Here is a 13,536-nt window from a genome sequence, read left to right on the forward strand (position 1 = left end):
CTCATATTAAGTTTTTTTTTTAAAAAAAAAGTATTTTATAAATTTATTATCCGTTTTATATTTTTATTATTCGTTATTTCAGAAGAAAAAAACGCAATAAATAGTAACTAAAATAAGTTTATTTCAATAATTTCACCTCCACTTGGCAAATCAATAAGTGTAATCGGCAAGAAATAAAAAATGAGCGGTGTAAGAGCTTTCTTGAATCGTTGATTTTTGCTGAATGATCTGTGATCATAAACGGTATAAATTGCCTGCAATTGAAAGAAAAGTGGAAATGTACTTATATTTAAAAAAATAGACTATGAGTTAATCGATATTAATGTATCTAATTAATTTGTAGTTATGTATTTCAGAATTTATTGAGAAAATTCGTACTTTTCTGATATTATAAAAAACAAAGAAAACAAGGATTCTGCGAGACTTTATTTTTTCGTTTTCGTAAATACTCAGTGAGAGAGGAAAGGAAAAAGTTCAAATTATTATTTAATTTTTTTTTTACATCATTAAAACTAATTAAAGAATAACTGTAATGACTTACAAAGCCTATTATTACGATCGAGCTAACATATACAGTGGCAACTGTCACATAATATATTGTCATAATAAATTTGACAATTGACAATTTAAGAAAGTGTGAAATTATGACAGGGATTGAAATTATTTGTGTACATAAATAAATAAAAGCAAATGTTCGTAATTTTCTGAAAAACATTTGAAATTACGTGAAAAAACTGACAAATGAAACATTTATATTTATTTTTAATGAGTTAATTTCAAAAACTAACTATCTGTAATTTTTCAAAAATTTATCCGTGAAAACCTTAATTTGTTGAATATATTTTATTAATTTAACCTTGTAATTATAATTATAATTTGGATAACAAAAAAATAGTGACAAATAAAAATGAAAGTTCAATTAACCTTTTATAAAAAACTTCCATGATATTTGTTTTAAGAGTGTAAATGCTGTATATTTCAAAGATATAAAGGAATAATGTCAAACGTATCAACGTAAATGACGCCACTCTCAAATATATTGCAAGCCAATGAAAGCTGAAAAAAGTGAAACTTTTTCCATTGAAGTTATTTTTTCTTAATTTTTCAAACTGTTATTTACAAGTTTTATTTGGAGTTTATAAAAGATAGATAAAAGATAGATTTTTTAATGAAATTATTTAATAAATTAAAATTTACATACATAATGTATTGCTGGCATTGACATTAGCATTTGTCTAAACCTTCCATTATTTGATTAATTTGTCATTGTTTTCCGATGATTTCGCTCAATTTTATAAAATTTTTAAATTTCCCAATTATTTTTGCAATATTCAACACTAAAGTATAAAAAAACTTACATTTCATGTATAACATTATCAAGTTGTAATAACTTTTCTAACTGTTCATCAATGTTACGTCCAATATTACTAATACAGTACGCAGCCAATAAATTAATTATGTACCATTTCATGCTTACATTGTGAATTTTACATAATGCGAACAAAATAATCAAAATAGGAAAGACAATGTCAAGAAAAATGAATATAATTACCATTTAATATATTTCTTGAAAAATGAACAAAAAATAAATTCAATTAATTGATGAAACAGATAAAAAACATAATCAAGTGGTAACAATATTGATATGTTAAGTTAAATCTGAAAACAAACAAACAAACAGAAGATTGGAAGAAAAAAATGAATGATTCAAATAATCACATAATCTATAAATAGACAAAATAAAATGAATACCTTATTTAGCTTATTGAAACCGAACAAGCTAATTAATGGTAGCAAGACAAATCAAAAAAAACATTAAACAAATGATATGTAATAAAATATTGATTAATAAATTTATTTATGCTAAAAAATGGAATCATTATTTACTTAATTAATTAATTGACTAATTAATTAATCAATGTCGTTTTTTGACCAAATGTTCACGAAATACTTTTAATTCAATAAATTTTAAGCTAAAAAAGGCATGGAATTTATTGCATATAGAGTGCAGCACTGTACACTATTTCTAAATAATTATTTCATTTATTGGCATAAATAATTTCTAGTGATTACATTATTAAGAGCATTTTGATGGAATTTTTTATAAAATGTTGTTTAATTATCGTTTTTTAAACGAACAAATACATTTCAACAAGAAAAGACGAAAATTTCATATGTTAAGAAATACTAACTCAAAAAAATAAGTAAATAAAATAAAAAAGAAACACTGTGAAGCTGAAATGTATTAACTTTAATTCATAAGAAATAACAGAGATTAATTTAGGAAAAAATACAAAGTTTGATAACCTTAATGATTGTCTTAATTGTTACTATGAAATTATTAATATTCTTAAGTAAAAAATTCAAATTCATGTATTAGTACTAATATTAACTGTAGTTAAAAAATATAGTTTTATTGTTGTGAAGCTGAAATGTACTAAAAAAAAAATTTAATTAGGAATGAAATTTGCATTAAATGCACTAATTGTAATAATCAATCAATATCATTATCTCATCATTATTCATTTTTAAAAAATTTACCCACTACTGTTTATTATTTTATAAAAACTAATTGACACTTAATGACTGCGTAATGTTGGACAAAATATCTAAATGATTCGTTAAAAAGTGATAAAATTAGTTCATTAAAAAAAATAATTAAAAAAAAAATAATTTTCTAAATCCAAATAGTACAAAAATTAGTCTCACTATATGACAAATAAAAAAAATCAAATATGGTTCGATTTTCCATTATGATTAATCGCCCAAGACAGTACCAAAAGATGAGTCGAATAATTTAATTAAGTGAATTCTCTAGATGGAAGCAAAATGAATTCAGCTTAAAATGAAACGAAGTGATTTCATTCGGAAACGAAGAGAAATCACTTATTAAATTCATGAAATATTAGATTTTTACATTAATTTACAAAATTTTTAACAGCAAAACAGCAAATTTGAGAAATAAAAATTGTTTATATATGTAATAATAATAAAAGAAATAAATAATTAAAAGTTTAATCACTTACTTGTGCCTTGATATTTCATTTGAAATTACTTAATTCAGAGAAAACAGCTTTCTTTTTTTTTGATAGTCACATATGCGACATAATTTTTCTTTTCTGCTTCTAAAAGAAGTTAATTTTTTTTTCTTTTATTTTTTGATTTTGAAAAGCTTATTAAAATTTAAAATATCATATTTCCAACATTTGCTAATTTCTTGAAAAAGCGAAAGCCTTTGTTGAAAAAGAAAAATTAAAAAACTTCTTAATCTTGTTTTTTTTTTTTTTTTTTTTTTTCGTGAGGATGTATAATACACTTCATTTAATTTCATATATTTTCTTCTATCCCTTTCAGTTTTCAAACTCTAAAGTCAATTACTGTAATTTTTCAGTATTAATTTAGCTTGAATATTTAATTAGAAGAAAGTGATGCAAAGCACTAAAACTTAAATAATAAAAATAGAAAATGAAAATTATGAAAAAATAGATGTTCAAATTAAATTGCGAGAAATCTGTTCTCACTTTATTTTTAAAAAAATTACATTAAATAATTACAATTAGAAACAGTTACTAATTAGAAACAAGAATTAGCTAAATGTTTATAGATTTTCATTACATTCATAGTGAATAAAAAACGAACGTAATTAAATACTTTTTTTGGTGTAAATTAAAGGAAATGAAAAAGAAAAAATAATAATTGGTAATTTTAATTAATGATTGTCAGTAAAGTCGAATTATAACATGTCGAAATATTCCTTAGACAAATAAAAAACTGCTTCGATTTCATATTTCAGCAAGAAATCATTTATTCAACAATTTCAATTATAGCTAAGTTATCCGCCTTATTGTCCAGAACAAAGAGTACGTACAGTTTGTTAACAAAGAATACGTTCATCGCTTATTATCTTGAAAATTGTTCTCAGTTTTAATCTTAAGATCTTCCAGTAAAACTTAATTTTTTTTTTTGATTGTTGTTGAATCTAAATTAAATTTACTTTTAATGTCTGAATATTGTATAGGTATTTCAATCTAATTGTCATTCTTATGAATAAGTTAAAACTCATTCCTTACCATATAAAGTGTAAAGATTTTTCGAGAATGACAGCTCTTTAGTCCTGCAATCGTGCGCTTTTCTGTAAGCTAATACCCACTAAATAATGAATTAAATGTATTGTTTGAATTCGTCTTTAGTATCAATAAGTTTCTTCAGTTCGGTCTGTCTCATTTAATTCACTCATATTCAACTCCTTTTATTCTCACCTATCTTCCCTCTGTTTCATCCCATATTCGTAGGTAATACCTGTACGAAATTATCAGTGTATTATCAGTAAGATTAGTACTTTGTGTAAGGTAGTTGTTAGCGAATGAAATTTGTAAACTCTGCAAAACCAGGAAAACTTCGCTAACAAATCCCATAAGTACTCAGCACTGATGAAAGAAATATAAATTTATGAATTATTTTAAAATATTTATTTTGTTTGATAATTTACGTTGCACAATGCCAGCAGTATCAACATGAATAACAGATGTTGATGTAAGATTTAATTCGCTGATACATTTTGCTAATGATATAGCATCAGTAGCAATCTCTTGAGCTTGAGCTAACTCATTTTCATCTTTTCCATCATCTTCATGTTTGATAAAATAACCATATATCTTCAAATAAATAGGTCGAAGAAGAAAAAAAAAATTAATGTCAACTTTAAGAACTTTAATCTTTTGACAAAAGTATGAGAATATTGTCAAAGAGAAATTTAAATAATGCAAAAATACCACTAATGATTTTTGTCTAAGAAATAAATAGTATCTAATAATTAATGGAGTTAAGTAATAAAAGTAATAGATAGAAATAATTAATGGAATTAGGACGTGTTTTGTGAAAAATTTACATTAAAAACAAATATAAGCTAATTTAGTTTTTACATATTTGGAAAGGTTTTTTCGCATCTTCCAGCAATTAAGTTTTTTATACAAATAAACGAAATTAATATCACTAAATTTGTATATTTGTACTTACTTTTTCATAAGGTAATATTTTAAGAATATGGCGAACCTCGCGAATAAAATCACCAATGGTACCTTGCCTATCATAAATTAAAATTGCTTCTACTTCTTCATCGCTATCAGCTATTACCCGTACTGCCATACGTCTTGATGCGAAATCGAATTCAGATGACAGATCGATAAACTAGCAACAAAAAAAAAAATTATCACGGAATTTTCTCTAAAATTAAAAATCAAAAATTTTATTAACATTTCAATAATTTCCTGATAATCGTATTGCTACGTAAATATATGTTTAAATTTTTATTTTTTATTTTCAATAAAATATGTAAATAATTAAAAAGAGAAACCATCATCTATTCTAATTTTTAAAAGAATATGATTATCTTATTAATAATAAAATCGTGACTGAATTCATCTATTTTATTCATCTCTGTCGTTAAGTTTTATTCCCTTAACAATTTAAAATAACTAATTTTAACTAGCCGATTAATGATGTGTAAATTTTAAACATTTTAATTAACTATAAAGATTTGGTTTTAAAAAAAAAAAAGTAAAAAGTAGAAATTCTTACTGTAACAGAATCATCTTTGCAAATAAATTCCGTATTTCGCTCAGTTAAATCAAATCGTTGAAAGAATTCAGCTTTTTGTGGAAAAAGTGTCCGTAACGCATTGACCGATTCAATTGTATAATACTGATGACATAACGGTTGAGGACACATTGGAGCCACTCCTATTAAAAACGAATTTTATGGAAAACACGTTTCATCTTCGGTAATATTTTCCTGTTACGTAATGTATAGGAAGGTGAAATTAAAATTTTTAGACAAAAGTTTATATTTTCCTTTTAAATTCCAATTTAAATCACGGTTAGATTAATAAAATTGTGTTCATACATGTTGATAATGGCAAAACAAAATCTGAAATTATTGAACTTATAATATAAAATTGATTTTATAAATTAATCACATCCATGAAATACATTAATATTATAATATCACCATAACAATAATTCAGTCCGCGGAAATAGCAAGAAACCGGATTACCGTTTACTTCACAATCGGAAATCATTTCAGTAAGACACTCAATGCATACATCATGATTACATTCGGAATTTGACGGAAAACCATTAAGTGCTGTATGTTCACAATCATCTTTTACCTTACATTTTACTTGTACCTAAACATTTTTACGTATTAAAATATTGCTAACAGAGCGTTAGCATTGCGTTGAAGTTATACTGAAATATGTTTAATATATGAAACGTAATGAACGTACGCTAAACGGTATCTGAAATTATGATTAAAGGAAAATTATGTGCACCTCTTCATTTTCAATTTTTTTCTTTTTTAATAAACATTTCCCATCGGTACATATTAATTTTTCTTCTGCAAAATACTTCATATTTTACACATTCTTCATAAAATAAATAAATAAATATTTTTCAATGTTTTTATTGGAAACTTTAGCAAGATTAATTGGAGAAAAATTTTTCGTCCTAGATTGTTACTGGAAATTTTATAGAATTTGATGAATTATATATTGTTGGAAGTTTTATATAGGTCAAAAATGATATAGCTTAATCTTTTCATCGACTAATTTCAGTAATTAAATTAAAAATTTTGTCAAAAGTCATTTACAAAAATCCTTTTAAAAAAGCATTATTCCACATGTCTTATCACTTTATCGATAAAATTAATAAACATTATGTCTGTTTATTAAATACCAGTGTTAACTATTTTTGTAAAATTTAATTTTTCTTTTTCTATCTTAAATAACTCTTGCTGATGGTACAATTTCTGCTAAATAAAAAAAATTGAAACTATTTTTACTTTACTTACTTACATGAATACTTAAATTTGCCTCAAAGAATATAAACTAGTTGAATGGATGGTAAGTGATCATATTTTAGAATAATAATAACGAATAAAATAACTTTTTCTTATATCATAAAAAGCTAATAGTAATAAAACTTACTTACTGTTTAATAATTTCATCTTTGTTCGATTTTCAACGCATTCCTCGCAAATGTGACATTTGCAACAGTTAGTAGTGATCAAAGTCTTTTGATCAGTTATTTGCTTACCACAATCATCACAAAAGTATGATGTATCTTCCACTTCAGCAATACTTTGATTGCAATTTTGGACGATGCAAGCTGCAATAATAATATCAAACCAATAATTAACAATTAATTATAGTCAATCTCATTTCTTTATGTCTACTTCATAAGTGCTATAAATTAATCGTATGTCTATTTATGATCATAAACTTAATTTGATATTTAAAATTGTGATCAAAATTCCAGAATTTTTAAGAAGGTTTAATTAAAACTTCTTTTGCTATTTACAAAAAAAAAAGAGAGAAGAAACCTAACCAGGTGGTTGCCGTTGTAATGATTCCTCAAGACATGTGGTACAAAGTTCATGTTGACATGCAGTTAAATGGATAGATTCAAATTGTGATAACTTTCTAAAATGAAAAAGAAAAATGGAACTAAAACTGAAAGCATGTTTGATATGATATTGCAAATCTTACCACAAAATTAAGTGATTGAATAAATAATTTGAAAACAACCATTTACTGTAAATTTAATTAGCAACTGAAATAGAATGATATGACGAAAATGATTCAACATTTTAACACAATATTTTAAAACTTTTTCGATTCTGCTTTACTATTTGGTTAAAATGTTTTGCAAATAATTATTTCTTCGTATTCGCTTTTATTTTTTCCTTTGGTTTTACTCTGTTATTTGCCAAATGTGATTAATCTAACCTTTCTTTTAATTTAAATTATCAAAAATTCAAACTTTTAAATAAATAAATTATTGAAAACAAAAGCGAAGAAAAAAAATGGATCAAAACACACTTTGGACACAGTATATTATCACAATAATTTATGGTAATTGGAAGAGAATCCGCCAGAGCGCCACGAATTTGTGAATAGCAATTAGCTGCTGGGCAAGTCTAAATGAACAGCAAATGCTAAGCAATTAATTTTCTCTTTTTTGGTACTAATTAGTAAGTAATAGTAGTTATACTTGAATAATTAATTAGTTTTATAATCTTTTTTCAATTAAAATTTTAAGCATACCACTACTATATCTGCAGAAATTTTTTTGTGCTTCCTATCGTCGTTTTGATTAATCTGAAAGTCATCATTTCATATTATTTTAATTACTCTGAAATATAAGAAAACTCTCTTCCTGCCCTCTATCACTCTCCATCTCTTTCTCTCTCTCTCTCCAAGACACATATTGAATTTGTGTTATATATGCCAAATTAAATTAAGAGGAGATGAAAATAGTTAGAAAACTATTAAAACAAATATAACAAAGTTAATTACGAAATTTCATTAGAAGTAATTCATCTTGTCAGTCAAAAAAAATTGTTTTTAAAGTAAAAAGAAAAGAAATGAAGCTTATTCGGAAGAAAATTTCAAATTAAATGAAATCAGTGAGCTATTATAAATTTTAAACCATTTGATACGATGTTAAAGTGGTGATACATCCACGACAAAACAAATGAAAACATGGCAATATCTGTTGCATTTCCATAAATGAACAAATCTTTAAACATATACGACATTTCACTCCCATTGTGTCATTATCATTTGACATTTCTAAAAATTACAACAATGGCTAATTCAAGTGATTGAATTGCTTAAATACTAAACATATATTTAAATGTACACTAACGCAAAATGATTTTCTTTTTTTGCATTTATTAATTTATAAAATTTACAATACCCTAAATACATTATATTTTACATTCGATTTTTTTTTTCTTTTTTTTTTGTTCGATTGTTCAAATAACAATTGTGATTTTATGATTCAAATGTTCGAATATGTGAACAGATAATGGCATTAAGAAGGTAGTTTCAAAAAATTTTCTTGGGAATTTTATTGGAAATCATTAATAATCTTTTCCTTACAGGAAATGATTGCATAATTTGAATGTTGCAATTATTCGATTTCGGATATTTTTACCAACAAACTGAACTTTCCAAGAGAGAAAAGAAAAGTGCGAGAAATGATCGAGGTATTCCCGGAATGTTTTCACTATTAAATAGAATGCTTGAAGGTATTCATCATCAACAAAATTATGATGATAATTTTTTTCAAATTGGATTACAATATAATTCATTTCAACGGTTTTATTTGAGAATTTCAGAATGCAACTCTGATCTTTTCAATGTTCATTTCATATGTTTCAGAACGAACACAAACAACACATTCAACCATTACTGATACCGATGGAATTACAAAATCCAACGGATCTACCCGAACTGATGTAGAGAAAAAAAAAGAATATTTCAACCTTTATTTGATAAGAGACGATTTCTTTTATATAATTGTTTCCCGCTTAAATTATAATTTTATCACGTTTCTTCTCTTCGCTTCGGTTGTACTATCAGTAGAACTGGTCGAGCTGACTGTTGTTGGTTTCTTCCCCTTTTCTTCTTGATCTTTGAATTGTCGTTGAGTGTCGTAACTGTCGCTTGCTTGTACGTCATCCTCTATTGCTACCATATTGTGCTTGCCGTTGTATTTCTCCACCCGTTGAATTCGTCGTTTTTCGTAATTCACGTCGTTTAATACTTTACTTGGATAAGTAATCTCCGTTGTTGTCGTCGATTGTTTTTTACCTCAAACTTGGGTAATTAAACCCCGTTGCTGTCCTGTTGGTGTCCTACGAACTAATCCTTCTTACGCGCCCTCCCAACCGTTTTCCCCTAAGCGCGCCCTAACACCACCGTCCCTTAACTCGTCCACTCCATGTAATATCCGCATCGACACATTGATCCGCTTATATCGCTGACAACCCTTCTTTGTTCTGGTTTAATATCCACATCGTTTCTTTTGTACGTCTATTGTCTCATTTGTCTCAGTCTCATTTCATTGTGCTTTTCCCCTCGATTCGTTGCTTGTTAGGATGACTCCTTTGTTAGCGACCTCCTTTGTTCTTTATTGACTATGAGATACACTATACACAACCCCCCTCTTTATTCTTTAGTTACCGTAATAGTACCTTCGGCCTATTTGCCTACAACTGATATTAATACAATCAATTTACCACCTGTTGTTGTGTGTACTTTTCTTTGACTCATAAAATGTTTCAATGTTTGATAATCGAAAATTAAATGAATGATAATTACAAATTTCAATAAGACACAACTTGGAGCATTCCTCTCAAGAAATTATTATTAAGTAAATTGCAACTTTAATAGATTTATCGACGAGTAAAGATAATGCATTTATTTTGAATTCAGTCATCCTTCAAATAAATGTAAATAAAAAAGTAAATTAATTTTCTGTCTAATATTTTCCTTGCCAATTTCTTCGATTAAAATAAATTTGGGAAATAAATTCCATTTATTACTATTTTAGAAAATTTTATAAGGATTCAAAATAAATACTTTGTGAATTACTTTATTAAAGTTTAAAACTAAAATTTATTATTAATATTTTTGTGTAATTTATTTAATAGGTTGATCTATTTATTACATTTATTTTTGCACTAATCTTTTTTTATTAATTCGAGATAAAAATTACTTTTAGATTTAACATTTTCTTCGTTTATTTATTTATTCATTTATTCAATTATTTGAAGTTTATTTGATAGTTGCAATTATTTATTTATTAAATTAATATAGAATTCTACATAATGAATTGCAATTTATTTAGTCTATTTTAAATGAAACGTAACAGAATTTCCTTTATTACTTATATCTTTTTCATTTGTTTACTATGATACTTCATGTTAAAATATGTCAAAGTTAAAATTCTGCCTCTTCAATTGACGTCATTTGCGCTGCTCACATTCCAACCACTCGAAGAAAATTTGATTTCCCTTTTTCAACAATTTGATAACTTCGTGAAAGCGAGCAACACCCACCTTATTCAGTAAACAAACCTCAATTCAAATAAATAATTTCAAGATTTTCCTGGTCAAAAGTTCAAAATAAACAATAATATAAGTGAGTAAAAGACAATAATAAACAATAGTAGTAATAATATTATTATCATTATTGACTATTACTATTATTGTTTTCTACTATTGATGGTAGTATTATTACTATTATTATAATGGATCTCCACAAAATTGATAATTTACTAAAGAAGTATCGGTCACATGAAATCATCAAATTAATTACATTTAGCGCTTTTTTCTTCTTTCTTTTCTTTTTAAAATACAATTTTAAAATGTTAATCAAGAGTTACAGATTTGAAGGTTAATAGTAAAACAAATGCTAGATGAACGAAAGTTTAAAAAAGGGGAAGGAAAAGAAAAAAATGAAGGTGCATTATACTTTAAATATTTTAAATCCATCATTACAGTAATTCTTGTGGAAAAAATCCGCAGGATTAAATGTTCCATAGAAAAAAAGTTAAAAACTTTAATTTACAATCATTCATTTCTAACATTCGGGATCTACTTCAAAGCGCAACAAAATACATAAAGCAAAAGTGTATTATTTCTAAAAAGGAAAAAAGATTTAAATCATTCAAATTCTAATCATTAAATGGCAAAAAATAATACAAAAAGGAAAAAAAGCGGAAAATTGCTATCATTTTCTTTTTAAATTCCATTTATTATTTTGGTTCAAAAAATTTCTTGCTTCAAGGAGAATTTTCTTTTTTTACCACATTGTATTAAAAACTAAAAAGAAAACTGTTTATAATCCTTTTTTTTTTTTGATCTTTTTTATAATTTGTAAAAACGGCAACATTCTTCTGCTTAAAATTTGTTATAAATATTGCAGATTTTTTGCAATCACTAATTTATGCATTAACTTCTCGAAAATTATTGAAACTTAAGTAATGGTAATGTTGAATTAATTGATTAATTAATAAAATTTTATTAGAATTTTTTGCTTTTTTGCGAAAAAATTTCGCCCATTGTTTTCGTTGCATTTGTTGTTAGCGCTGTTATTATTATTGTTATAATTTCTGCTTGTTATTTTTCCTATTGTAATCGCATTTTAAATTTTTTGTTAAAATCGATTTCTTTTAGTTTTTAATTTTCACTGTTCTCTTAGTTTCTATATTTTGGTCTCTTAGTCTTTACTTTTCATATTTCTTTTTTGTGGTAATTTTTTTATTTTGTGGTAATTTTTTTTTATTAACGCATATGGGTAAGTGTCATACGATACGATATGATATGATATCATTTCATCGAGAGATAAGGAAATTATTATGGAGCGGTATTACGGTAATCTGCTGACGACGTTTGATACCCAATAAATCGAAAAAAGCTTTACGAAATGGTGGTAAAACGAAAATTGTGATTAAAACGACGGTCGGTGTACGAATCTGTAATTAATGAAATGAATGAAATTATTTGATGATATTATATTTTCATATTTTTAATTAATTTAATAAGTAGAAAAGAATAAAAAGAGTAAATGATTAAATCACACCATTAAAACAATCAGAGTAATTCTCCATATAACTTTTATTATATTCCGATTAATACCAATGAGTGATGCAACAGCGGTAACTAGAAATTATTCAAATAAAAAAGAATTTTAGTCAATTTTTTATCACTCTTTTATCTGTTTCATTAACAAATTTATTTGAAACGATTTTTTTTTTTTGTTGCTTCTTTTCGAATAAAATTGATTAGTTGTTTTCGAATTAGTCATAAGAAAAAAATGGTAATCAAATTTTTTTTATTATTAATAGATTTTTTATTTGATTCAGTAATTTATGCTCAGACTTCCTCATATTAAGTTTTTTTTTTAAAAAAAAGTATTTTATAAATTTATTATCCGTTTTATATTTTTATTATTCGTTATTTCAGAAGAAAAAAACGCAATAAATAGTAACTAAAATAAGTTTATTTCAATAATTTCACCTCCACTTGGCAAATCAATAAGTGTAATCGGCAAGAAATAAAAAATGAGCGGTGTAAGAGCTTTCTTGAATCGTTGATTTTTCCTGAATGATCTGTGATCATAAACGGTATAAATTGCCTGCAATTGAAAGAAAAGTGGCAATGTACTTATATTTAAAAAAATAGACTATGAGTTAATCGATATTAATGTATCTAATTAATTTGTAATTATGTATTTCAGAATTTATTGAGAAAATTCGTACTTTTCTGATATTATAAAAAACAAAGAAAACAAGGATTCTGCGAGACTTTATTTTTTCGTTTTCGTAAATACTCAGTGAGAGAGGAAAGGAAAAAGTTCAAATTATTATTTAATTTTTTTTTTTACATCATTAAAACTAATTAAAGAATAACTGTAATGACTTACAAAGCCTATTATTACGATCGAGCTAACATATACAGTGGCAACTGTCACATAATATATTGTCATAATAAATTTGACAATTGACAATTTAAGAAAGTGTGAAATTATGACAGGGATTGAAATTATTTGTGTACATAAATAAATAAAAGCAAATGTTCGTAATTTTCTGAAAAACATTTGAAATTACGTGAAAAAACTGACAAATGAAACATTTATATTTATTTTTAATGAGTTAATTTCAAAAACTAACTATCTGTAATTTTTCA

General features: G+C 25.3%; 1 protein-coding gene across 1 annotated transcript; it reads right to left on the reverse strand.

The window, feature by feature from the left end:
- Positions 1–1,263: 1,263 nt before the first annotated feature.
- Positions 1,264–8,627, reverse strand: Bm12276 (Uncharacterized protein; the record flags this gene model as incomplete). The annotated part of the gene is made up of 10 exons (XM_043081562.1): positions 1,264–1,337; positions 4,490–4,655; positions 5,017–5,187; positions 5,578–5,738; positions 6,052–6,184; positions 6,329–6,393; positions 6,987–7,163; positions 7,383–7,477; positions 7,877–7,974; positions 8,487–8,627. The coding sequence occupies 10 exons, from the start codon at positions 8,625–8,627 to the stop codon at positions 1,264–1,266; spliced, it is 1,281 nt and encodes a 426-aa protein (XP_042937496.1).
- Between the last annotated feature and the right edge of the window lie 4,909 nt (positions 8,628–13,536).

The sequence above is a fragment of the Brugia malayi genome (genome assembly GCF_000002995.4).
Source record: "Brugia malayi strain FR3 genome assembly, contig: Bm_v4_Chr4_scaffold_001, whole genome shotgun sequence".
In the NCBI taxonomy this organism is placed as follows: domain Eukaryota; kingdom Metazoa; phylum Nematoda; class Chromadorea; order Rhabditida; family Onchocercidae; genus Brugia; species Brugia malayi.